The 27318-nt window shown below is 39.5% G+C and overlaps 3 protein-coding genes across 4 annotated transcripts; 1 reads left to right on the top strand and 2 right to left on the bottom strand.

The window, feature by feature from the left end:
- The first annotated feature begins 568 nt into the window (after nucleotides 1-568).
- LOC122007878 (probable pectate lyase 8) lies at nucleotides 569-2538 on the top strand. The gene is made up of 3 exons (XM_042563407.1): nucleotides 569-956; nucleotides 1048-1155; nucleotides 1229-2538. The coding sequence occupies exons 1-3, from the start codon at nucleotides 859-861 to the stop codon at nucleotides 2337-2339; spliced, it is 1317 nt and encodes a 438-aa protein (XP_042419341.1). The 5' UTR covers nucleotides 569-858; the 3' UTR covers nucleotides 2340-2538.
- LOC122007876 (protein PAF1 homolog) lies at nucleotides 2174-13130 on the bottom strand. 2 transcript variants are annotated; one of them, XM_042563405.1, is made up of 13 exons: nucleotides 12036-13130; nucleotides 8765-8833; nucleotides 6581-6688; nucleotides 6312-6492; nucleotides 6138-6217; nucleotides 5909-6028; nucleotides 5558-5663; nucleotides 4191-4277; nucleotides 3931-3999; nucleotides 3728-3799; nucleotides 3483-3644; nucleotides 2653-3014; nucleotides 2174-2309 (listed from the first exon to the last, which is right to left on the bottom strand). In XM_042563405.1, exons 1-12 carry the CDS (start codon nucleotides 12884-12886, stop codon nucleotides 2883-2885), a joined length of 2037 nt encoding a protein of 678 aa, XP_042419339.1. In that variant the 5' UTR covers nucleotides 12887-13130; the 3' UTR covers nucleotides 2174-2309; nucleotides 2653-2882. The 2 variants fall into 2 exon arrangements, with proteins under 2 accessions (XP_042419339.1, XP_042419340.1); XM_042563406.1 differs by having other exon boundaries at nucleotides 5558-5628; nucleotides 6172-6217.
- A 150-nt stretch (nucleotides 13131-13280) lies between these two features.
- LOC122011428 (WAT1-related protein At3g30340-like) lies at nucleotides 13281-15219 on the bottom strand. Its single transcript, XM_042567820.1, has 6 exons — nucleotides 14957-15219; nucleotides 14787-14849; nucleotides 14474-14590; nucleotides 14021-14411; nucleotides 13763-13914; nucleotides 13281-13686 (listed from the first exon to the last, which is right to left on the bottom strand). Exons 1-6 carry the CDS (start codon nucleotides 15163-15165, stop codon nucleotides 13545-13547), a joined length of 1074 nt encoding a protein of 357 aa, XP_042423754.1. The 5' UTR covers nucleotides 15166-15219; the 3' UTR covers nucleotides 13281-13544.
- Nucleotides 15220-27318: the final 12099 nt, after the last annotated feature.

The following is a 27318-nucleotide window of genomic DNA, read 5'->3' as shown; positions in this document are numbered from 1 at the left end:
GTCTGAGATTGATTTTCTATAAATCTTAGATTTCATCATAAAAAAATGATTAATCAGATTGAATAACGTTAAATTTACATGTCCTATTTTAAAAAAAATTCTACAAATTCATTAAAAAAAAAAAAAAACCTATGTCTGGGAGATGTCTCATTCGGTTTTCTGGGAATCGTCAACGTAAAAGGTCGAGGAAAGTTGAGAGTATATATTATCCTATTGTTAATTTATATTTATTCTGATATGAAAAGATCGTAAAGGCTATTTATTCCCTAAGGATTTTTTTTAAAATATCCTTAGACTATGCTTCAAGCTCTTTGAAAAAAGGCAGCGTCGCATACTTTCAAATGACAAGGGTACTTATTCCTACATGCCAAAGTTATAGTTGTAAAAATTAAATATGCATCTAATTTTATTTTATTTTCGTGGTCCCGGGTCCGGTCTGGTTTTTATCACTACCGTCGATGTTAATTTTCACATGACTAACCGGTTCGGATTTGAAATGTCCGACCGGGTTCTGGACCTGTACAAATGCGAAATCTAACGGAGCCTACTCACGCGACGAGGTGGGTCCGGCCGTGCGGTCCATAATTGACGGCGCCATCGACGGCGGCGAATCCCTGCAACTGTCAACGACAAGAGATAAATCGCCAAATGCGCGGGCGGGATACCGGCCGCCGCCGCCGCCGCTACGATATCCGACGTGGAGGAAGGGGGCGAAGCCGCCGTCAAGCAAGGCGTTAGTTAACGTCCACTCTTAACGGTATGACATCCGCAGGTTAGCTTCAATAAAAGGCGTTCCCCCCGCCGGGTTTCTTCGCAGCTCCTCTCTCCTCTGTTTCGCTGCTTCTTTGCTCTCTGGCAATGGCGAAAAGTTTGAGATCGTTCCTTTCTCTGGTGTTTCTCCTTGGAATCTTTGTTGTTTCGGATGGAAGTTTTAGGAACAAGGCTTCCAATTCGAGGTTCATTGGGTTTTTTTCCCCCTTTCCTCATTTTCAGAACAGAACCAAAACAGAGCCCTCACAGGATTGCTTTCTTTGGCTCATAATGTAGGAGTAGCGGAGATCTAAGCAGGAGTTTGAGGACGGCGCAGACGATGAACTCGACGAGCGCTTCCGCTGCAGTCGATGACCCGGAGGAGGTCGCCGCCACCGTCTGCATGTAAATTTTAAGACTTCCTCAGTTTTCAGTCTTGGTTTCTTTGTTGAAAACGCAGTGTAATTTTGTTGAGCAGGAGCATAAGGAACAGCACGAATCGGAGATCTCTGGGTTATCTGTCGACATGCGGAACCGGGAACCCCATCGACGATTGCTGGCGCTGCGATCACAACTGGCATCTCGACCGCAAGCGCCTAGCCGACTGCGGCATTGGCTTCGGCCGCAACGCCGCCGGAGGCCGGGCCGGCGACTACTACGTCGTGACGGACCCGCGCGACGAAGACCCAGTGAACCCGCGCCCGGGCACGCTCCGCCACGCCGCCATTCAGGACGCGCCGCTGTGGATAACGTTCCAGCGCGACATGGTCATCGTGCTCAAGCAGGAGCTCATCGTGAACAGCTTCAAGACCATCGACGGCCGCGGCGCCGACGTGCACATCTCCGGCGGAGCCTGCGTCACCGTCCAGTACGTCACCAACGTCATCATCCACGGCATCCACATCCACGACTGCAGGCCCACCGGCAACGCTATGGTCCGCAGCTCCCCGTCGCACTACGGGTGGCGCACCATGGCCGACGGTGACGGCATCTCCATCTTCGGCTCGAGCCACGTCTGGGTCGACCATTGCTCCCTCTCCCACTGCGCCGACGGGCTCGTCGACGCCGTCATGGGCTCCACGGCCATCACCATCTCCAACAACTACTTCACCCACCACAACGAGGTCATGCTCTTGGGGCACAGTGATTCCTACGACGGGGACAAAGCCATGCAAGTGACGATCGCGTTTAACCATTTCGGGGAGGGACTGATACAGAGGATGCCGAGGTGCAGGCATGGCTACTTCCACGTGGTGAACAACGACTACACTCACTGGGAGATGTATGCCATCGGCGGAAGCGCTAACCCGACGATCAACAGCCAGGGAAATCGGTACCTGGCTCCGGCGAATCCGTTCGCGAAGGAGGTGACGAAGAGGGTGGACACGGATGCCAGTGAATGGAGGAGGTGGAATTGGAGGTCGGCGGGGGACTTGCTGTTGAATGGCGCTTACTTCACGGCGTCGGGGGCAGGGGCGTCGGCTAGCTACGCCAGGGCTTCCAGTCTCGGGGCCAAGCCGTCGGCTATGGTGGCCTCGTTGACTTCCGGCGCCGGAGCGCTTTCTTGCAGAAAGGGTAGACTCTGTTAGTTGAAGCTGGCGGAGGAATCATCAATCATAATTATATGCGGAAGCGTTGCTTGACTTGTACAATTTATTGTTGAATTTAGCTCCCTCACTACAGATATTGTGTACTTTTTTAGTTCGTGTGAATGTGTAAGAAAGTGTACTATTAGTGCCCGAGGAATGAAGGAAGGGCAAATAAATTACACAGTGGATGGTCGCAGGCAAGCACAATCTCAAATGAACAAAACTGTCATGCAAAGAAAGAACACCTCTTGGTTAACTAATACCTGAAATTGTATTAATACTTCATCTTAACCAAACAGGAAGATAATAATACCTTTCGAGTATGAAAACATCGATTGGCTTCTGTATCTTCACCCTTCTAAATTGTGGGTGATGTTCTGCAACCAGTGTGTCTGTCTTTTATGTAACTTTTTTTGGGGTTATCTGTTATGTGACTTGCGTCTCTTAAAGTGAGTATCCATCGTGGTATAGGATTGTTGAACGTTAGCAAATGTTCAGTTCTATATAGCCCTGACAGAAGAAACAGATGCTATCACTGGATTTTTAATCAGACAAATCTTCCTCCTCGCTGAACTGATCCAGGCCATTTGTTCGCAGAAATGTGTGTTGTTCGTCAAGGCTATCCTTGTACATTGATGAATCTCCTCTCTTTCTTTTCATGCCATTTAGTTTTTCCTGAAAGTACAATTTCACACTCATAAAGACAAAGTTTCTTAGGTAGCTCTATGAATAAACACACCATTATTCTCACAATGTGACGAGAACAAAATGACAATGAGAGATTTTGTGCGAGAGAGAATAATTCATAATTCATAATCTGTAGTGACATAAATGATCCCGTAAATTGAGCATAAACCTTTTGATGTGGTGTTCTATTTAATCAAGTTTCATAATCTTGATAATTAATATTCCTTTCTGAATGTAACTGCACGGCCTAGATAGGTGACTAAATTAGTTAGATCATCAAACGTTGAAAACAACAAGCTATTCATAGAACTACACTGTTGATGGCAACAAAGTTTTGATAGAAGAAGCAGAAATCTCTAATTAGAAGACATGATGATTACTAAGTAGCAAGATAGAAGGAATTCAGGAAATCTGTCCCTAAAATGCATTTCATCAAGAATGAAAGAAGTGATATACCATTTTTCCATAAGGTTCCTCATATTCATTTGGTTCTTCAGCTGTGTTATCTGATTTCTTTCTTACGATCACGCTTGATGGCACTGGAAAATGCTCAATTTCATCACGTGGCCTTGTTTCTGTTACCCTCTTACTTAGCAAAACAATCTTGGTAGGCAAAGGCTATATATAACAAGAAGCAAAGCATTATATGTCAGACGAGCCCCAAATATTCAGAATAAACAAGTAAATTGAGAAAATTATACCAAATAGAGTGCATCTTTCTCTCCAAACGTTACAAGGTATGTTGTCGGGTCATTAATATCCTCACCCCTAGCCTGTAACATACAGTATGTTCTCACGTGACCTTGAACAGTCATGAAGCAAATTTTATCCACAAAAACTATCTGTGGTCTATGACATAAACAAATGCAATGAATAGTCAGATACCAGAGGATATGAAACTTACATCCCAGTGATACTCCCCATGCCAATTGTATGTTGTATCTTCATTTCTAGTAGTCTCGTCCTTGTGCAACTGCCAGTTAGAATGAGCATTGTAACATTATATTAGTACTATACTGTACAATGGGGGCACCAATGTAATCCACTAACTTCTAGGTAACAAATGTTTTACAGTGCATAACTGACATCTGGTAAACCAACCAAACTCGAGTGATATGCATGATGACAAAGCTTAATAGAAGCGAGTAAATAGCCAAAAGGAACCTGATCTGGTGCAGGAGTCATGTAGGCTAGGAATTTCTCAGGATTGTTAGGATCTGATCCATTCATTATAAAGCTCTTCATTATGGCCTATGAAAAAGTGAACAATGAGAACGCAAGACTAAAATAATGCACAATATTATGCAATTAGCAATTCGAAACAAAGTCCACTGAGTGTGAATTGCCATTGATACCCATCATTTGACAAATAGTTATTAATTGTAAGGTAGAGAAGAATTAATAAAGGAAGAAGGTCCCTTTATATAATAATTACTAGAAAATTGGTGCAATAATAACAATGATATCATATTGCTTTATCAGGGTTAGAACATCCACAATGAGAGCTCCTTGTGAGCTGGCAGCTTTGAAAAACCTCCCTCCCATAGTGGAGGGAGGTTTTTCATTTTAAGTGAAGAAGCGGCTCCGTAGGTACGGAGCCGCTTCTTCACCTTTTTTATTTTTTTATATTAAAATATTCTTTTAATATTTATTTTAAAAAAACAAACAATGGCTTCTTCACCTTTTTTAATTTTTTTTTAAAATTAATATAAATTTTTTAATTTAAATATAATACTAGAGGTGTTTTTTTTTTAATTAGGAGAGAGATATATGATGTGGAGGTTTAAAAAATGTGGGATCCATAAAAAAGTTGTTGAGAGATTTTTTTGATACTGGAGAGATGTGTGAGGTTTTCTACTTTTGATGTAGCGCGGATGTGGCAACGAAGAAGCTCTTCGAGAGCTCCAACGACCGTGAATGCTCTTATGCCCCTGTTTAAACATTCTCTCTAGGATGAAGCTTAATGTGGGACCTGAATACCACTAACTAGTACAATCTCAAACATACGTTGAAGCCCAAAACTAAAAGTCTATAACCATCTGAATTTCAAATAATGCTATAAATAACCTGATAATTTTTACTTGGAGAAAACAATAAATGTTACATTTGTCTGTCACACACTGTTTGGATAACAGAATAATACTTTCTCTTACTCGTTTTGGACACAAGGATAGGCTAAAAGGATCAATTTCTTTTATCTAAGTTGGTCTTCATTTACAGAAAAAAGAAGAAAATTAGGCAGTTAAGCATAGGAATATTATAATGACCCACATCTCAAGACTTCCTTCCATCTCCCCTATGCAGAAAAGAAGTAAAAATGGACCAATTAGATTCCTGTAAACAATTTTCTGGAGCAGCTCAGTACTCAATCTAAAACTAACTTGAAAGGATATGTAGATTCTAGAAACAATTTATTTTTCAGAAGAAAAAAAAACCACAGAAATATTCAAAAATAACAATGGCTGGAAAATTTTCAATTAGTAAAGTATGTACGTAGGCCCAACCCAGAGAAAAAAAGAAGATAATCAAACCTGTGACTGAAGTTCATGGCAACTAGATCTGTCTAACTTGCTATGTTTCTCTAAGTCAGCTGTTGGATCTCCTGGAAAGTTCACCATAACAAACTGATCTTCATATCTAGCATCGTAAGTGCACTGAGTGAACAACCAATATTTAAATTCATTCATTCATATGAACTTACTTTTATTCATCCAAAGAAATTAAGTTATAAATTATAATGATAAATGAAAAATGCACTTCAGCTTCAAAAACCCTTTGATCACACAACATAATGCAAATATAAATCTGTATAGGCACAATTACTAACTGTACATGGGATTATGACAAAGCAAAAGCAATTAAGCACCTAGAATTAGTGTTACCTGTTGAAAAATGGTAACAAAGGCCAAACCTCCTCAGGTTCCAGTCCAGGTTTAGATTGATGGACAGGAGGCAGTTTGGCTGCTGTGAAAGATTCTTCAATTGCTTGTATTTGCTTCTCCCTAATACGACAAGGGATCAAATGTTTAGAAAAGATTGTCAATATTCTTGATCAAGTAAAAAAATTCTGGTAAAGAACACGATAATCAATTTGATTAATAAGCTATTTACCTATTATTAAAATTCTCCAAGGAAAGATTTCTACCTTCTCTTGTTTCACGCATCTCTTTTGCTTGTTTTGCTGTAACAGACTGCAATTTGAATTTCACATTGTCCACGGAAAATTAGATTCCAGAGAGACAGATAAAAAGCTATAACATTCCACTGTAGAATACTACTACCAACCTTTTTGGCTACTTCCGTGCTAATAGGAGAAATGTATTGAGTTTTTACCAACCAAGAAACACCTTCAATCATAGGTCTCTCTTTCCTTCTTATACCATCTGGTTTGACAGGAGCTACCAACTCATCCTCGTGCAATAGTTCTTCATCTTCATGGGCAAGGGACAGATGGACAGCATGAGGACTGGAGAAGAATATAACTAAGTCATCTGGAACTCTAAAAACACTCCTAGAGTATTTAAATAGATCATTGGCGAAATACAAAACCATACTTGTAGACGCTCATATCTAGTAGATCAAGTGGTATCCCAAGATCTTGTTCGATGTACAGTTTAGGTTTGTGCATCTTCTCTAAGGATGTAATAGTGTATCTGCTAAATCTGAAAAACAAAAACACATTCTTGTAACTATTACAATGGGAAAAACAAAAGTAAATCATTTAAGATATTTTCAAACAAGAAAAATCAATTTGATTTGGAAGATAAACTATAGGTGCTAAATCAATTTGATTTCGCAGCAGAGAAATCATCTAGCAAATTAGTCTTTCTAACTGTAGACTCCCAACAAGGTCAACCCTAATTCTCCTCATGAGTATTAGATAAACTTATTGATCACATTTTTGGTGAATATTAATTGTAGACAATATTACTCACATTAGTGAGAGTTTATATAGTATGTATTAAACATCCATTGGCTTGCAAGGCTGAAATGATCCTACCAAAAATGTATTGTTCTACTTTTGACTAAAAGTGAAACCAACTGACATGGACAACGAATATCTATTTCAGCCATGTCTTCCTCATCTATCACCTATATCAGGCGACACAAACCTTGGATTTCAGTGTCCAGTGACAAGCATACTGAATATAAATTAAATCACTTAAATTCAAATTATACTAAATTTAGGTAATTATATACAATTTCAATTACCCAGGCTAGAAGTTAATGCCTTGGAGAACAGTTAGTGCATTAGAAGACTCAGAAATTTGCTAGTGAAAGGGTGAAAATTGCAGATGAGAACGTGGGTTGACAATTTGGAGTAGGATTTATTAGAGAGGTTGAGTTTGCAACTTGACTCACAAATGTGATGATAATAAAGAAGCCTAATGAAAGTGGTGGGTGCGCATGTACTTTCCCAACTTGAATAAAGGCTGCACAAAAGAGTGCTGCCTTGTTTGTTAGTGTGTAATGTATAAGTGTTAAAAAACATTCTGCTAGTGATAATATTAATCATATCCATGCTACTTACATATACGTTTATGTGTTTCACATTGTTGATTACAACTGATCCATATATTTAACAATATGGTTTATGTTTTCTTTTATGATTAAAATATATTCTTTTCTTTGTGGACGTAAGAATTGGATGTGTTGAATCATATAATTTATTTTATGTACAATAGTCATTTTTTACCAATACAAATATTCCTTTAATATCTATGTGTTGACTGAATATGCATTCACATCACATATATGTCCCATACCACATATGCACTATGTAGTTCCACATCGCTACACATGAGGTTTTGAAACCTTGGACAGTACTATTCCAAGTTGACGATGACATTGGAAATTTAAAACACTAAAATTAATGCTTGAATTTGGCATTCAAGTTTTAAGTAGAACTACACTTAAATATCAGGAGTGCCATTTCAACAATAAAAAAATAAGCGAACAATCAAGATGAATCGATATGCAATTTTAGAACTTGCTGTGTTATGGATATATCAATAACAAGAATATGATATTGATGAACTAGTATTAAAATGAAGAAAAGGCTCTGGACTATCGTGCTTATCTTTGTGCCCCTTGAGCTAAAAGGAAAATCTTATAAGACTATAGTATGATGCTTCATAGTTTATGAATAAGAGCCTTAAGCAATTAAGAACCAACACATAAAGAATTAATGTAGCATGAAAAAACATTTGCTATGATGGATGCATGGTTACTAATACTGCTACAAGACAAATTAATATAGCTCGAACACATCATAAGATGAGAGAAAATAGATTAAAATGATATTGGTGTGTTTAAAAACAACTAACAATTCTATACTCTCTGGCTAGAAAAGGGGAATTGATTATAGTTGAAAACTTGAATGTGTAAGGTATATACAGACTAATATAACTCTAATAGCACAAATAAATAAAAGTGATTAACGAGACATGAATATTACTAGTGATGTAGTCTTGCATAAAATTCTATAGAGTGATATGATCCATCTAGATAACCCCAAATAGTTGGGACTAACATAATGATGAAACAATTACAAGTGATGGATCTGCATCAGCAATTGAAAATTTCAACCATAAGAGGTTAAACAAGTAAGAAAAAGGTACAATAACAAACACTACACTACCTACACAAACACATTAAAGTGAGAACTAATTATGGAAGATTAATTGCTATATCTAATACTAAGCCTCAGAACATTGAAAACAGAAAATGACTCGTACCTATCTTTATCTTTATTTAGTGCTAATAGTTTTGGTTGCGTTGTTGGGTCTGGCAACTCATTCCTAAATCTGCATTCAAGAAAATGTACAAAATGATTAGTATGAAGACATGATAAAGAAAGCAAAAAAAAGCATATCCCAGACTTTAATATCTTGTAATTGTGATACTCTACAGGTTAGATCAATATGACACATGTAATTAGCAGTCTACCAAACTGCTAATTTAGTTAGTGGCTTAGTGCTAATAGTTTTGGTTGCGTTGTTGGGTCTGGCAACTCATTCCTAAATCTGCATTCAAGAAAATGTACAGAATGACTAATATGAAGACATAATAAAAAAAAGCAAAAAAAAAAGCATATCCCAGAATTTGATATCTTGTAGTTGTGATACTCTACAGTTTAGATCAATATGACACATGTAATTAGCAGTTTACCAAACTGTAATGCATAGTAAAATTCACAATCTCTCTTAAATCACAGTACACAGTTTGCTTTTCTTCTGAGGCAGAAGCAATTTGATATATTCATGCCCAGTCAATATTGTAGAGCATATCGCACTACATTATCATCTTGTATAACACTATGATCTTGCATGCACTATGAAAATAACACTAGTGTATCTTCTATTTTCCTTGCAAAATTGAAAGAAAATGACTTTTTTCCTGTTAATTACGAGCGACTAAAATGTTACAAAATTTTAAATTAATGAAAGAGACCCTTAGGCATGAATCTCTGACCAATTTAAGGATTAGTGTAATGATTTATGAATCTTATAACAAATCACAAATAGCTGTTTCCTTAATTCAGACACTGATAAATTGGTGAGGATGCAAGAGACGTAACTGATTAACCTATGCCTAGCTCAGCCACTGCCTAGTGCACCAATTTCTTGAGGTTGGACCCAACAAATGTTCTAGACCTACCAACTGAACTCATTGAAACATGTCCTTTGTCGGGCCAAGCTAGAGGAATTTGATTGAGGTATTAGACAGAGGTGACACTTGAGTAGTGTCAGTTAGACATAGGGTAAAAATGTGGAGGGTCATAGGAGAACAACTGAGGTGAATAGCCGAAGTCGGTTATCGAGGTGAAGGGATGGAACAACAACAAAGATTTTCTCTTTTTGCTTTCTCTCTATACTACAACTCTTCAGCAACCAAAAATCACCTTACTCTATCTCTCAAGGCTGTATTTATAGAACTACAAATTCTGTGCTCACACTGGTAGTTATTGTCACGTCTTAGCCTTAGTGTCATCTAAGCTGTCACATGCTCTATCTGTGATGTCATCCTACCAATTTGGCAGTCAACCTAGCAAGTTCAAGTCAATTACTATTGCTTAGACAAGGTGTCGCAATAGGAACAGGAAGGACACATGCCCCACCCTAACTGATTTGTTGCAAAAATATCTGCTATGAAATAGTACCAGAAATAATAGAGCATATTTATCAAATTTAGTCCAGTCTTACAGTTACTCTCGGGAAGCAAAGACAAAATATGTGAAACGTCTTTCTAGTTGAGTGATCAAGAAAGAGCTCTAGCCACAATGCGTATTTTATCATTAAGTAACCTCACAATATAATTTTTTTACCACTATAATAGTCTCATTATAACCCTCCCATGTAATTGCATCCTCTCATCATGGATCTTGGAGAAGCAAAACCATTTTGATTCTCTATCGATCCACTGCAGCCCATCTTCAATTCTCTCAAGCATAAATTTCTTACATTCCTTTTCCTCCATAGTCTTTTATTTCTTCTCCAACACTAACATGTAATTCTAAGTATCCATGATATAAGTGTAGCAATCCTCAGTCTCCTATCACTAGAAAAAAAATATTAACCACTTAGAATCAAATTTATATTACTAATTATGACATTTTTCTATGGCGTACTTTAATTTCAGCATCATCCTTTATTCCTTTAGAAGCACTGCTAACAAGCAACGTTGCAAGAAAACAAAAAAAATCACAGTGTCGTTGATTTAGTGAGTTAGAAAATTAATATTTTCAAGAAATTGCATGAAAGCAAAAAAATGGCTTTATCAGAGAAATTCCATGGAAGCTAAGGATAATCTAAATAAGCAAGCAAATTCAGTATTTAGACTGGCATCATACATAATTGTTTCAAATTCATTTGACAGACAATTTCAACAATTTAATTGTAGATTTATCAAAAGTAAATATTTGTTTGCTTATAAATAATATAAATATTTTTCATCTTTAGGAGATATAGTCAAATCATTTTGGCCCAAATTCATCCATATGACTTCTATGGATTTGATGACCTTGTAGTCCAATAGTTAATATCCATAGTGATTTATTTTCATAGTCATAGGCATAGAAAACTCTACAGAAAATCTTGCAGAGACTATTTTTATTATTTATTCCGTGATGAAAATTACAAAAATATATTATAAAATTAAAGAAACTACTCGATCCATTCCAAAATAGCTAGCCACTTAGATGGCAACCCAACAGTTAAAGAAGCATATGCACACAAAAACCATTAATGTGGGACTAAGTAGTCTAACCCCCAGCCCCACCCTCCCCTCACTTGACAATTAAATAAGATGTAGGATACTCGTCCAATAGGGTCAAGGACGGGCACAAATTTATTAAGGGTTCAAGAGAACCTAAGCTGCTCATGATAACATGTCAAGATTCATGAGCAAACAAAAATAGATTATTTTGCATTTGATAGTATTGATAATAAATTGAAGGGAAGCCTTGACACAACAGTAAAGTTGTTGACATGTGACCTTGAGGTCACATTCAAATCACGGAAACAACCTCTTGCAAAATACAAGATAAGACTTTGTACAATAAACCTAATGTATTCCGACCCTTCCTCGGGATCCCACATTGGTGAGAGTTTCGTACACCAGACTGCCCTTTATAGTATTGATAATGAGTTGATCATTCAATCATTCCAATTAACGAACAATGGTTGATGGAATTGTCTATCTATTCCAATCAATTTTAATGTAGCACCAAATTTGGAGTTTATGAAAATAATGCATTGCATAATTGATGGTGATAAAGATTTGACCTTCACTATCCAACTTGTCCAAGATCGTCAATAGTTTGTGATTAAATTGGAAAGATAAAGATGAAACAAAATTAAAAGGAAAAAAAAAAAACTATGCAAGTGATGATCTATACCATAAATTGAGTGGGAAAAAAAAAAAACATAGGCACTGACTAGCTAGTTCAACTCCCTCCAATGAAAATACTCCTTTAAATTTAAGGGAGAAATGGAAAGTGCTACTCACTTCATCTTGCAGATAAAAGTTGTAGGCTTCTTAAGGCGGTTCTCAATTTTCTCCCCAACCAACAATGAAGATGTTCGCTGATCTGCCACGTGAGAACCAGTCATTGAGCCACTAGGTCTTGCATTGCCTGCAAGCAAATTGGTCTTTTGCAGCACAATTGATTGAGAGTGCTTCAATAAAAGCTGCCTCCTCTCCTCATGCTTCTGCTTCTCATATTCTCTCTTCTTCCGCATCCTCCTTTCCCCCTCCGTCTCAACCCTGGAAGATGCCCCATTTGGGCCTCCAGCATGGATAGGGACTCTCCCGGCAGTAGGTCTAGATGGAGGCTCCTGCTGCTTCAGCGGGAGCGTGGGTTTATGCTGGTGACCAGGAGGATCGACTCTAGTGGTGCCCTGATGGTGCACGTTCATGGACGGAAGGTTTGGTTGGGTCTGATTAGACAGAGGGGGAGGAGGCGGGACAGAGGGTGGTGGGACAGTTGGAGACGGCGGAGGTGGCAGAGAATGATTGGGCGGCGACGACGAGGGAGGAGGCGGGTGAGAAGGTTGGTTATCCTGGAGCGGATGCTGCGAAGAAGGATAGTACACCGACGGAGCGTAGGATTCCGAGGGGGGTGGCGGCGCTTGAGGAAAGGGAGGCGCATATGGATACTGCTGCTGACTAACTGGGTGGGTGAATGAACCGGCGAACCCAGCGTGGGAAGCGGAGACTGGCGGGACTCGACCGTGAGCAGGGACGGAACCACCGTGTTGCTGGTATGGGTACGGCTGGAACTGGGGGTTGGAATGAGGCGCGGGAGGAGACACCACAGGGGGAGGATGAGGCTGTGCGATCTGGCGGAAGGATGCCATGCCACTAGTCTGAATCGGCCGGAGCAATAACCCTAGCCGTAGATGGAGGAGAAGATGACGGTTTCTTGTGAACGGAATGAGAGAGGATGAAGTCGAAGGGGACGATGAAGAAATGCCGGCGCCGTGTTATACGATAACGACGTAGAGTCCGAAGAGTTCGTCACCGACGGCGGTGGCGGTCTGGCGGAGGCAACGAAAGATGACGGCGCGGCGTTGTCGACACGAGAGAAGGACGGCATTTAAATTGGGTAATTTTTAAAAAAGACCTCGAGCGCGTCTAATATGATTTTTGTTAATTCCCCTAAAAATGCTTTAATATTTTAATAATTTTTAAAGTGCAACTGCCTGCTTCAATATTTTAATTAACATTAAAATAAGGGTTTGGATTTGGTTATTAGTAAAACACGAGGCACTTTTACGACAATTATTATAACAATTTATTTGTTAGTCTAAAGCCATAGACCTAAAGCTGATGCATCTTATTTTCCTCTTCTGGCGCGACTAGAGCAAGGAACTAAACAACAGCCTTTACGACCGCAGGACGAGGATCGTCCTTGATGCCAAAAAACAACACCCCAAATTAAACGCTTTGTTTCCTCTCCTTTCTCCGAGTGCAGTTCAAATGATCCACTCGTTCCGTAGATTCCCTTTGCATCAGTTACACTATTTGCTGCTGTTGCACTTTATTCTCTTCGTTGCATTCCGTTGGTTTCGCCGTATGCGTCTGTGTCTGTGTCTCCTTGCTCTTCCCCCACAGCACAAAATACAGGCCAGAAATCACCAGAGCAGACCCCAAAACACTACACCAATCAATTAATTGACAGTGAAACGAAAGCATTTTTTTACTACTGGAGGCTGAAGAAGAAGTATATATACCTTCCCAGGTAAAGCGGGGTGTGGAGAAACGATGTGTCGATGACTGCGACGAGTATCTGAATGAGAGGAGTGAATGCGGCAGCGAAGAGAGGGCCTCGTTTCTCCACGCACCACGACATGGCCAAGAACCCTATTCCTGATCCCACCACTCCCTGCAATTAATTGAGGTTCGATTAGTAGTGGCAGTTGTATTTGAGTCGGGAGAGAGAGCGCGCTTGAGTCGCGCGCGCGCGGTAGAAGCTAGCTAGCGTTGCTTACCGAATACAGCACCGTGGCGATGGCCAACTTGGACTTGAGAAGCCACATGGCGAAGCCTCGCTGGAGGACCAAGCTCAGCGCCGCCGCCTGAAGGAAGCTGATGAGGAAGGTGAGCGCGGCGCCGGAGTAGATCGCCGGGTACTTCTTTCCCACTTTGGACTGGATCAGGAACCACGAGGCGTAGCAGAGGCACGCCGCGAACAACGTGCAAGTCGCCGTCGCGCGCTGCCTCGAGCTGTAGCCGCCCCCGCCGGCGTGTCCTCCGGAGGCAGCTTTCGACGTCAAGGCCACGCCCTTGTACAGCGAGAGAACCAGCGCGCCGGCAATGCACACGACTGCACCTGCCGCCTTCGAGATCCCCACTGCCTGCTTCAGATTCAGAGTCTCCAGCCTGCCGCAACACAAAACTTAAATCCCCGAATCCATAAACAAAATGAGAGCGCGCCCACTCACCGGAAGAGCAGCGCCACGAGGAACGTGAGGACGGGAAGAATGTTGGCGAAGGCGCAGGCGAAGGTCGCCGAAGTGTACTGCAATCCGACGAGGAAGAGGTACTGCGTCAGAGCAGCTCTGCAGCACAAATCAACAAGCCACATCACACAATATATAATTCAAAGAAAAATTCCACCATTTTTACCGCAAAGTCCTGTTCAACCATGTCACATATATACATGAGGATAGATATTTTATTCCTATTTTCCTAACTTATAGGAGTAAATTCTAACATTTATTAAAGAAAAAAAAAAGGAATTTCCAAAGAACTTGCCCGAGAGCTGCGCTGAAGAAAAGATGAACGCAGATCTCTGTCGTCAGCTTCGGTCTCATCTTCCTGAGACGCATTCATGCAAGCGCATTATTAATTATATATATCGATTATATACAGTTCGAATCGAAGCTAGCCCATATACATTTTTGGATCAACAAATGCGACCGAACCTCTCGCGGAAGTAGGCGATGGGCGCCAAGACGACGGCGGCGACGAGTTGCCGGAGTGTGATGAGGACGAGCCTGTCGGTGCCGGCGTCGAGGGCCTTCTTGATCATGATGTTCATCACGGCGAACGCCGCGTCGATGGCGAGCATCACCAGGACCGGTCTCCACCGCCGGCACCAGCTACCGCTGAGCATTAGTACTCCGGGAGCCATCGATGAAATTAAATTAAACAAACGGTGGCGTGGTTGAGTTGAGGGAAGCTTCGCCATGCGAGGGAGGAGGTGTATTTAAGCTCGCAGGCGAGAGGGGGATCGGGTCAAGGTCACGTCGTTGGCGTTCGGAGATTTAGAGCCCAAACCGCACGGGGAAATCGTGTGAACCCCTTTCGATTTAGTTAATCTCAATCACTAGTCGAATCATCTTTAGCCGTGAAGACTCCCTTCATATTATTAGTTTTGTTCTCATGGTCGAGCCCGGCATCCGATGCCTTACCCACAAGGTTGATGTAATTAAAAATTCGTGTTTGCTTGCCACGTATTCTATTTTTGTATTATTATAATTATAATAATAGGTAAACAATAAATCCAGAATAACAACTTTGATCCTCTTTGTAATTCCTTTCACTAGTTGTTGTGCATATGTTCTGAATTGAGAAATCGGTACGTGTCAAAATAATTTCAACCAATTGTGTGGCACATGAAAAACCTTATTTGACGCAACACTCGTTTATGAGAACCCATCTGATTTTTCAGATATAACAATTAGTCGTCGGTTCAAAAGAACTGAATTCAAAAAATATATATATAAAAAAAGCAAAGATTCTTAAAATAGAGCTGGAGGTTAGCAAGAGGCATCCTGAAAGAAATGGCGCCGTACGTCTTTAGATCTTACTAAGGTCTATCAAATCCCATCGAGCAATATTCCTGGCACCTCTTCTCTCTGCCTACGCCTTACAATCACTGCATTATTATTTTTTTCTTCTTATTCCAGTAGAGTCTGTCAGAATCTTGTATCATCAATAAGTAAATCAGAATTGTAAAACTAGTGGATAGAGAATTTTTGATATATTAATTTTATCATAAAAGATATATTCTTGGCTTCGATTATAGTACAATTGTGGATATTGAGGCAGAATTTTAGGTAATGATTGGAAATCTACAAATTTAAATTAACCCCACGAATTAAGGTGATGCCCCGTTATTCTGGGAGCACTTGGGACTCCTGAACAGCCTAATTAGTCGGACTCATGCATACTTAGTTTTCTAATACAAAGAATTGAACCAGTCATTTGTCAAAGGTGAAGGGTGTCCATAATCTACAGTGAAAGGAGAATATGAGATTCATTGTATTGTATTAATGTTGTCGACAGCCATAAAAGGAAAGTTGCCATTGAGAAAATGAAAACTTTCTCAAATTGGACATGAACACCAAAAACACAAAGTTATGGACCATCAACTATGTGGAATGAGGATCACCAATGTGTCGCATTTCGCGGGATGGGCAGACGAGGGCTTGGTGCATATCCAAAGGTAAACCCTAAACCCCATCTTGGGAATGAATTGTATATATCTATGATCAAGCAGGTGCTTGCCCAAACAATCTGATACTAAAAAGAAGCGATGACACTAAGATATTGTGGTCATGTGGATCAACGTGTATGGCATGTCGATAAGGACAAAGTTACTTTATTGCTTTAAAAAGATATCAGTGCTCAAAAGCCAGCTATTATCACATCTAATTTCAAAGTCTGCAAAAATCACTGCAAGAAAATCTTATCTTTCCCTTGGATGAATCACAACTACTTGGTGTGATCGAATGAGATACAATACAAAGATTATCTATTGATCCTCTTCTATAAACTACTAACTGGGATTATAAAAGGTTGAACATAAAATTCTGTCTTGCTCTTGCAGAAGAAAAGAATTGTTATAATACATACTTCATATGTCGATCTTCTTTCAGGGAAAAGGCTAGGGAACCCCAACAAAACATAGTGGATGATGAAGCTACTGATCCCATGGTATAGAAAAGCCTACATTAGCATTCCATGTCATTAAAAATATATATATATTTCCAAAAAGATGGTGCAGGGTCATCAAACAAACAATTGAGGAACAACTTTTTGCAAAGAAACAATTAAATAAATAAGTCAACTTTACACAAAAGAAAACAATGTACTACTGTTTGGTTTCATTTAAGAAAGTATATATAAAGGAAAAGCTTCCACTATGGTCAATTAAAAAATTATGGATAATATTGATTAGGACCATGTCTACTTTTATCTCTGAAATAAATAAGAAAGATTGTCTAATCATTTAGTATGATATAGATTAGATAATAGTCTAGCACAGATATATGTAAAATGGAGACTCTCAGTGTATGATGGTCTTCCATGTTTTTGTATATCTTTGATGAGTGGAATGCAGACTTTTCATTATTATCACCGAAGAGTAAATGCACACATGTCGCTAGCAAAGAAGCATCTACCCATACCCAATCCATGTGAGTTAAATACCATTTTTTTTAGTAAAGTTATATGGTAAGATAGCTGGTGCTCATTTCATTTTTTTTTTCCGAAAGTGTAAATGTCCCATCGTCCGGCTGTTAACGTCCCAAGTTTATCATTTTACTAGAAAAAATATCTTACAGTGCACTGTAACCGAGAATCAAAATCAAACTGTGAATGTTTGAAAGGTACGGTAGAACGGGGGCACTAGTGCTCGTTTTAAAACTAATTATATGTAATCAAAATAAAACAATATGATGAGTATGAATTAACCTGCTCATAAACACAAGAAATCTTTGTTAAGAAATGGTGACGGGCTATAGCTAAGTTTACTTGTGACAAAAAAAAGGATACAAAGGAGATCTTCTGCACAAAGAACCTTCACCAGATGAACTGTGAAGAGGTCTTCACTATAACTTTATTCTTCAAAATATAGCATTTCCATTAATCAAAAGGATGAAGCATCCGTGTTCTTCTCTTTTTCCTCTGGCACCAAGAAATCCCCGACCAACATAAAAAAACAAGTATTTTATTCAATCAATCAAACCACAGTCAGCGTAATCCAAACTTGTGATAGGCATGCCCTGCAGGATCGGAATGTATTTTATAGTCTCTCCGCGTGTAGCCGAGTTAGTACTTGGGCACGAGGACTTGTGATGGTTCAATTTTCGACAGTATAATGTTGAGTCCCATGTTTTTAATTCAAACAATTCTTTTTTTTTTTTTTTTTTTTTTGTTGTTCTAGTAATACATATGTGTATGTATTTAGTCCCACATTATTAAGCTAAGAAGATTGAAAGACTTTATATATGGAGCTCTTCCATTCTTACTTAGCAAAGTTAAGGGGACCTACATGTATGCGCAAGCCGAACCCAAATCAGGTGGTTTCTTGGTGTTTGAGCCGGAAATCCATAAATCGGGCTCGACGCACACGATCATCGCGCGCAGGGGGGGGGTGCAAATCCCTAGCTCGTGGGCTTGGCGAAGCAATGCTTTGCTTTAGAGTGAATAAATGCTACGCCTCTGTTCCTCGTAGTGTGACGTTCGTCTTGGAGTGCACCTACGAACGACGCGAGTGGTTGTCAGATCAGCCTTTGTACCGTGGACGGTAATATATTCTCTAAAGACAACCGGTTCTTAGGAGGAGATAATAATTTCTGAACCTTACTCTTTTGTTTACCTGGTTATTACATACTTATTATTTTGGTGCAAATATAATGCTCTCAATCACTACAACAATAAATACTTCTTCAAATTATCTTGCGTCCCTTGTTTAAAAGAGCCGTTTGGCTATCCATGTGATTTATCCTTTTTCAGAACCGCCCTAGAGGGATGCTAAGGTGACAGCCACTGGAGAATGTATTTTATAGAGTAATGGGATGTCTGTACCTGAACATCTCAAAGATTTCAAGTTTGGAGCAGAGGATCGGATGCTTCACAGGGCCGGAAAAATAAAAATGAAGGGGGCTGAGGCTGATCAGAGAAGAACATGATCCCGAAGATCAACTGTGAAAGATATCATGAGTGGTGTAACATCGAAAAACCTCTTTTTATAAAGGCTTCAAACTTGTAATTTCTACCCTTTAAAGGGGGGTAAAGCTGTGTAACAGAAGTTGGTCCTGTACACTTTTGTTTGGAAAAGGAAAGCTCAAGTTGTTCTCAGTCACAATCATGGAGAACATGTTCATGTTCAGAGCAAACAAGATTTGATGTTTGTGTTGCTTGATTGCTAATTCACCTGCACGTTAATTGTTCACTTTCATCAACAGTGAACAGAGCTTGTGAATTCACTTCTTGCAAGATTCACAAACCAAGTAAATGGAAATAGTTGGAACTGTTGATGCTGAAAGACCAACAGTTAATTGGGGACAGATAGATATATTGATGCCGACTGGAATCCAATCCTATAAACTTTTCTTACATATCATTACGCTCAAAATACAAAGGATTTACATGACAAGAGAATTCACTAGAGACTCTAGCAATCGCTGTAGGTGATAACTACAACATACCAACACAAAGCTATGAAGCATTGAACTTAATAAAACATCTTTTCATTTGATTGGCAGGCAAAGATCACATCACAAAAGGCTATTACTTGGTTGCTCAGTTGAATCCATCCCGTTCAGCTTTAGAGGATTTAGTCAGACTGACTATGAAATCGAGTAAGAAAAAAAAATTGGTCCAGCAATAGTAGAATAGGTGACCTAGCATCTAGGAGGACATCTTATCATTTATGTTGAACTATGGGCAAAGAAGGAACACAAATAAGAATCAAATTGAATTGAATACTAAATGGCACTGGTAATAGAATGAATAGGCACAGGAGATAGGGATTGGAACACACTCAAATAAATGAAACTCAATACGTTCCTGAATTCCATTGTGAATCTAACATGTCATTGCCAAAAGAGATAAGGATTGGAAGAACATTGCTAAGTGAATATTCTACATTAATCATATTATTTGAATAGCCAACAGTAGTCTATGTAAGAATGTAGATAAAGAGAAAGGCAGAACTAAACCAGAAATGTTAAGAGGCTACTTATCTTGAGATAAAAAAGGCTGATAATACGTTGAAAAAGGAAAGTTAAGTTTAGATTGGTTATCAACTTGGTAGTCAGACTCATTGTCCTTGTTACCCCCATTTCTCATACAACATACACTTCTTGATTGTTTGCTATATATTACATGTTGTGCAAACAACATAAATGTTTGAAAAAATTAAACCTTTTCCAAGTGACACACTATAAATGAACACTCTCAAGACACATGTAAACAATCCTTTAGTACCAAATGACAATCACTATTTTGAACAAATGATGTCCAATTACTATGCTCAATATGGAGTATACTTTGTGGACTAGGCTTAAACAATCCCTAGCAAGAATAACTAATCAATCCTAGCGAGATCAACTATTGTGTATATATATGCATACATGTAATAGTGATTATAGTATGAAGACTTCAAAGGATTTGTCTTACATAGTAAAATATGCCTCCTAAATAGAAAAGGACTATACCTGATTAGGCTGGAGTTCAGAAAGAGAATGTAGGGTTGTAAATGAACCAAGCATTCGTGAACAAGCTTGGTGCTCGGCTTGGTAAGAGCTTGTTTATGTTCGTTCAATATACATAAGATTAATTAAACAAACAAGCTTGAACAACTCGTTAAGCTAAATAAACAAGCTTGAACACATATGTGTTCAGCTCGTTAACGTTCGTGAACAACGTTCGTGAACAATGTTCATAACCCATATTTATTAATAAAACTCTTTTCAATATGCTAAATAAATAATAAAATAAAATAAAATAAATAAATAAATTTAAATTATCAATCTTAATAATCAATCAAACAATTAAAAGTTTCAAACAATCAAACAAGCTTGAATTGAGAGCTTGATAACATCTAAATGAACCAAGCTCAAACCAAGCTCGAACCAAGCTCAAGTCAAGCTTCAAACAAGCTCAAGCTCATAAAAAATAAACCAAGGCAAGCTTGAACACTCATTTCAAAAGCTTAGTTCATTTTAAGCTCGGCTCGGCTCATTTACAGCCCTAAGAGTATGTGCCCCATATTTGCATTGGTGTCACATGATATATATGTTAATGCAATCAATTTTCAAGGTTTTGATTTTTATTTGTCAATATATTTAATAGAGTTTGGTCAAAGTTTACTTAGCCAAGTGGGAAATCTTAACTGGAGGTTGGGTAATGGAAAGTTTACTTAGCCAAGTGGGAAATCTTAACTGGAGGTTGGGTAATGGTGAGAAGGTTAGGCAAGAAAGAGTGAGAAGTCTACCGAGTGACTAGTCCATCTTTTCTCTTATAAACCCATGATCTTTCCCATGTATTTTCAATGTGGGACTATGTTTGCAACCTTACAAAGGACTTCCTGCCTGGTGTCTGGTCCTCTTGATCAATCCCCCCCTACTTTCTTTGTCCCCCCTACTTTCTTTGTTCGAGGTCAATATTGTATCCACATGGCTCAATCAAACCATAACTTTTGTGCACAGTCGGCGGTTAAACCTTCTGGCAGCCCGGACCCTGATACCAATTGTAGGATCAAAAAGAATTTAGATATCTCTACAATGGCATGATATTGTCCACTTTGGGCCTAGACCCTCATGACTTTGCTCTTGGGCTCTCCCCAAAAGGCCTCATGCCAATGGAGATATCTTTTCTCTTATAAACTCATGATCTTTCCCATGTGTTTTCAATGTGGGACTATGTTTGTAACCTTGCAACCCCAACAGGTTCAACTTAAATCCAACGTAGAAATCTAAGTTAAAACTAAGACTAGATTCTGATATTGGTAAGACGAAATCTAATTCATAAATACATAAATTATTCATGCATATATCTTTCTAACTCTATGTTGTAGAGACATATGTAGATCTTTGAATTCTGTATGCATGACCACCCACAGAGCATGATTCCGAGACCCAAGTCAAAAGTTATGATCTTTTAAAGATTATCATATTGAACTAGTGGATTGGAGGTGCCCTAGGTTGTTTAGAGGCACTTGGAACCGAGGCACCTTGGGTCAATCAGAAGCGCCTTGGATTAGAAAAGTTATCAAGATGATAACACACGATTACATCGGATCGGATAAGCTTCACTTGAGGTGCCCTGGGTCATTTAAAAATTTAGAAAATAATTTTTTAACCTTTAAAAATAAAAATTTGAAACATAAATTTTCAACTTATAAAAATCAAATTTTAAATTTTAAAAACAAAGTAAATAATTTTTCAAAGTTTAAAAATTCAAATTCAAATTTTAGAAAGTTAGAAAAATAAAATAATATTTTAAAAATAAAATTGATAATAATTTTACCAACTCAACAAATCTAGACTTAGTTACAAGTCTAAGTCAAATTTAAATAAATCAAAAACTTAAATACAAAAAAATATTTTATAATTTAGGGGAGATGCCAAATTAGTTAAAACCTCAAAAATATAACCTACCCACTTGGAAAACTAAGGATAGATAAATCAAGGATAATTCTAACTTGTTAAGACCAAGATTTAATACTAAGTCCTTTAGACAAAACTAGTTGAAAAGCTTTGCCTAAGACATATGGTTATTTTAATAATGCTCAAGTGACTCAACACATGCTAAAAACTTATTCAAAGAATTGAAGTTTGCTTAGTGGACCCAAAGGTACACTTGAATATAACATAAGTTAAAACAACCCTTGTTAAATAACTCAATTCATTTCATAAAATTGTAGAATTATCTTGGTTGAAAAATTAGATTAGGTGGGATGAATAAAATAAAATTAAATTAAATTAAATTAAATCAAAACTTAAATTTAAATTTAAATTAAACTTAAATTAAATCAAACTTAAATTTAAATTAAAACTAAAAATCTAATTAATCTAAAATTCAATAATTATTTAATTAATCTAAATTAATCAACTTAATTAATCAATCTTAATTTTAAAATTAATAATTATTTTAAACACTTTTCTTTGTAACTAATTTTATAAGAAATTATTGAATAAGTTTAATAATCAATTGAATTAATCAACTTGAATTTAAAAGCTTAAAGTTATCTTAATTGTCCCAAATTAATTTTAAATCAATTAAATTGATCCAAAATTCAAGAACAATTAATTCACAATTGATTTCAGTCAACTTAATTTAATTCAAAATCAATTAATCCATAATTAATTTAAACAATTTTAATTTAACCAAATTAATATGAAATCAATTAATTTAAATTAATCAGAATTTAATTAAAAAAATTTGAAGTTATTTTATTAATTCAAAAATAATTTCAACAATTTAATTCAAATCAATTAAAATTAATTTAAAATTCAAATCATGAATAATTAATTAATTAACTCAACTTTAACAAAAATTAATAATTAATCAAACTATTTTTACCTTAGACAAATTATATTAGAATTAAGCATCTCTCTAAACACATAAGTTACCATGTGTAAAAATCTAAAATGGGTGAAATGTCAATGAAAGTAAATTAAAAATATTTTTGAAAAGGTTTTCAAAAATTCATAAATCTATTTTCTTAAAAGTGACAAGGAACCTAATTAAAATGTCATCCTTGTCATATAGCATCGTCTGAATATCTCTAAGGAAGAAGAATAAATGGAAGCGATCGAAGAGTCTTATGAGGGATTTATGGTGATGGCACCTCAACCTTCATCAATGTGGGACGAGGGTTTATAACAAGATACTGTAATCCAACGGGGACCTCTCCCTTATATAGGAATCCGATATGTTATCAGTCCATAGATAATAACGGATTGGGTTAAAGGGTTCTACACATTAAACTCATATTCAATAACTCAAAATCTAATAACCTCAAGTTAGATCACTTAAACAGATTCAGTTCGTATTCATATTTACAACTTACAAATAAACCCATCTAAAAGAGATATATCCAATAATCTCCCACTTGGGCTACTTGTGAATTGTATATAAAATACAAGTAAGTTTTAGTTGATATCAATTTTTATGAACACATAATACCCCTTAAACAATTTGATCCATCAACATTATTGGTATAGGATTAAAGAGGTCATAACTACTATATATGATTGTAACAAGCTCCAACAGTAATCACAATACCAATATGATTACTGACATAGATTAAGATGACGATGTGTAGTGTGAAAATTATATGAAATGTAATCATCACATGTCAAATTTTAATTGGTCTTGAATGACCCAAAAGAGCCTGATCATATTTGCACATACTTTATGTTAAATTACAATAATAAATCATGATCTAAATCTTATAATTCTAAAATGGAATCTATATCATATTTACAAACACCAAATATTAACCAATAATAGTAAATCATGATACTTTGTTTCAGAATGTCAAACAAACAAACAAAATTCTCATTAATATTTTGAACTTTAAGTACGTACAACAATCAAAATAAAATATTTGTCTTTATTAATGATCCTGTCCGAACGCTGAATCGATGGACACTGGGCACGTGGCGCTCTTCCAACCGATGACGTGGATCTCTGACCGACTGTATGGATCTCCGGTGAACTTGCAAGGAAGTCGGGCCGGGAAGGGGTTCCCGGCGACGACCCTCCGACGCTCAAGTCAGACAAGAGGAAAATGATAATGGCTTCGAAGATGTGAGATCGCGTGATTGCGTACCTCCGACGAAGTTTGAGGGCTCTTATATAAAGCTGTGGGGAGGCTCAGGCACACCTAACGAGGCGTATACGTGCCCTTTGCCCATACCTTAGCATGGGCTTACCAGAGGAGCATGCCTAACACCATACTGCTATAGTCTGAGAACCTCTCTGATGGGACAGCAGAACCTTCTGTCGTAATATTTTGAGTATGGTTTGATCGTTGAACATGCCGGTTGTCAGAAGATGTCTCCCAATGTCCCCTTGTCCTTTTGTCTCTTCTTTCCCCGCGCCAAGCCTCCATCTGCTCGGCAGGCATCAGTCCGACTGGTGAGATTCCACTCCACGTTCTCCGGTCGGCTGAGACGGTTCCTCCACCATTACTGCTTTACACCTCGGCCGAGCGGGCTGCTCGCTCGGCCTTGCGATCCTATTCACCATGGGCGTCGGAAACCCAACTCCCCGTCGGGCTGTCTTTGATTCTGCTCGGAGTCTTCCGGCCGGTCGACCCTACTCCTCTCCGATCGGCCATTTGACTTTTGACCTCTACGTGCCATTGACTCCCCTCAAAGGGGGTCCCGCGTCCGTACCGCCGGATCACTTGCCTCCCCTTCAAGTCTAGTCGAAGGAGGCGATTAGTCCGACTGACTGGACCGTCAGTCACGCCGAGCGACGTTTATATGCAACTATCCTCCGCTCGGCCCCCACAGGGGTAGCTATAAGGTCAGTCAACGCCAACATTCCTCGGATCTCTTAGAAGTTTGCGCCAATCTCCATCATTAAGGCCGAGCACACACTCATTAAATGCGCTCCAGTAGCTGAACGCCACGTGGCGATGCTGCCGTCATCGTACGGTGGCGGCGTGGTGTCCGACAGGATCGAGGCGGTTCGAAATGGATGGCCTGATGCGTGCTTCAGTTCCCGTGACCTGCATCCGACGGTGGAGGCCGCTCGGGCCCAACCCTATAAAGCCTTCGCCTTCTCCCCCAATCGCATCTTTGCCTTCGCGTGCTCCCCAGTTTTTCTATCTAAGCACTCCGGCGATCCTGCTCTTCTGTTTTCCGACGATCTCCGGCGTTCTTCTCTCGATCCTCCGTTTCGTTGTAAGGTTCTCCTACTTTCTCTCTTTGTTAGCCTTGTGTTTCTTGTCGAGGTCTCATCCTCTGGTCGCTGTCTTGTTCATCCTCTTCTCCCCTCTGTTGTTGGCCTTCTTTTTTTTTTTTTTTTTCACTTTTCGCTTGCTTTGCTGCTCGGACAATGGCCAGTTCTTATTAGCCTCAAGACCCAGCCCTCGGCCCGTGGTATACCACCATGGAGTTGCGCTTCGATCGGCGCGACGTCGATATTCTGATGGATAATTTTGATATCCCCTCTGATTTTGAAATTATCCTACCCTCCCCCTCCGCTCGGCCACACAAGCCGCCGTGCGAAGCTTTCTGTATTTTTCGCGACCAGTTCGTAGCCGGTCTGCGCTTTCCAATCCATCCCTTCATCGTTGAAGTTTGTAATTTTTTCGGCATTCCGCTCAGAAGCCTAGTCCCTAACACTTTCCGCCTTCTATGCGGCGTTGTTGTCTTGTTCAAAATCCACAATATCCCCCTCCGACCGGAGGTTTTCTATTATTTTTATTACCCTAAACAGTCCGAGCTGGGCACATACATGTTCCAGGCTCGACCCGGTTTAGTTTTCTTCAATAAACTGCCATCTTCCAATAAACATTGGAAAGAGTTCTACTTCTATCTTCGTCTCCCCGAGCGGGTCGCTTTCCGAACCCAATGGCAGGTCGGACCGCCAATCTCCCCTGAGTTGAAGAGGTTCAAGACCTGATCGGACTATCTGCACGCTGCCAACATGTTAGCCGGTCTGAAGTTTGACATCAATAAGTTCCTGCCTGAAGGGGTGATGTACATATTCGGCCCGAGTCCGATCAGGACCCCCCTTCCGAGCGGCTTCGGTAAGAATTTTACTTGCGTATTCGCTTTGATTGCTAACTGATTTTCTCCTTTTTCCTTTGCAGCGGACATCGTCATGGAGTCCGTGATGGTCGGCATTTTGAAGAGGAAAGCGGCGGCGCTCGAGGCCGCAGCTGCCCAGGAGATGGAGGCGCTTGGCATTAAGCTGGTCGGCTCACACGAAGAAGAGAGCGACACGAATGCGGGGGAGTCGACCGCTCAGGCTTCTCTCCCGGAGCCGGCGATTGGCATAACTTCCAGCCGAGGGCCTTCCGCTCGGGAGGAAGGCTCCGCTCAGGAGGAGGAGCGCTCTCTTCGACAAAAAAGGCGCCGAGCGGAGACACCCCTTAGATCGGCTACTTCCGTGGTCCAACCGTCCGAGCGGACCACCGCAGATTCTCGCGGCAAAGCCCAAGCGGTGGAGGCGATTTCGTCTGATCGGACTCCGTCCCATCTGGACGCGCCCGCGGACCCCCTCGAGGTCGTGCCTGTCAGCGCCCTTCCGCCTTCTCCCCGCCGAGTCCAACGCTCGGCCATTTTGTTCCAGATGTCTGCACCGGCCTCCGATCCTTCCCCTGCTTCCGCCCAAACGACTCCCGGTCGGCACCGCACCATCAGGGTCTCCCTGCATCTCACCACCGAAGAGCTGATGCCCGAATCCGATCGGCCAACCACGCCCGAGCACATGATCACCATGAAGGGGCCCTTGGCCGAGATGTGGGCCGACGCTCGGGCGCGCGTCGCGATGATTCCGCTCAGCAATCTGGCCAACAACCACATGC

The sequence above is a fragment of the Zingiber officinale genome, chromosome 8A (genome assembly GCF_018446385.1).
Source record: "Zingiber officinale cultivar Zhangliang chromosome 8A, Zo_v1.1, whole genome shotgun sequence".
NCBI lineage: Eukaryota > Viridiplantae > Streptophyta > Magnoliopsida > Zingiberales > Zingiberaceae > Zingiber > Zingiber officinale.
The sequence above is the reverse complement of the archived record's forward strand: the minus strand, read 5'-3'. Positions and strand labels throughout refer to the sequence as shown.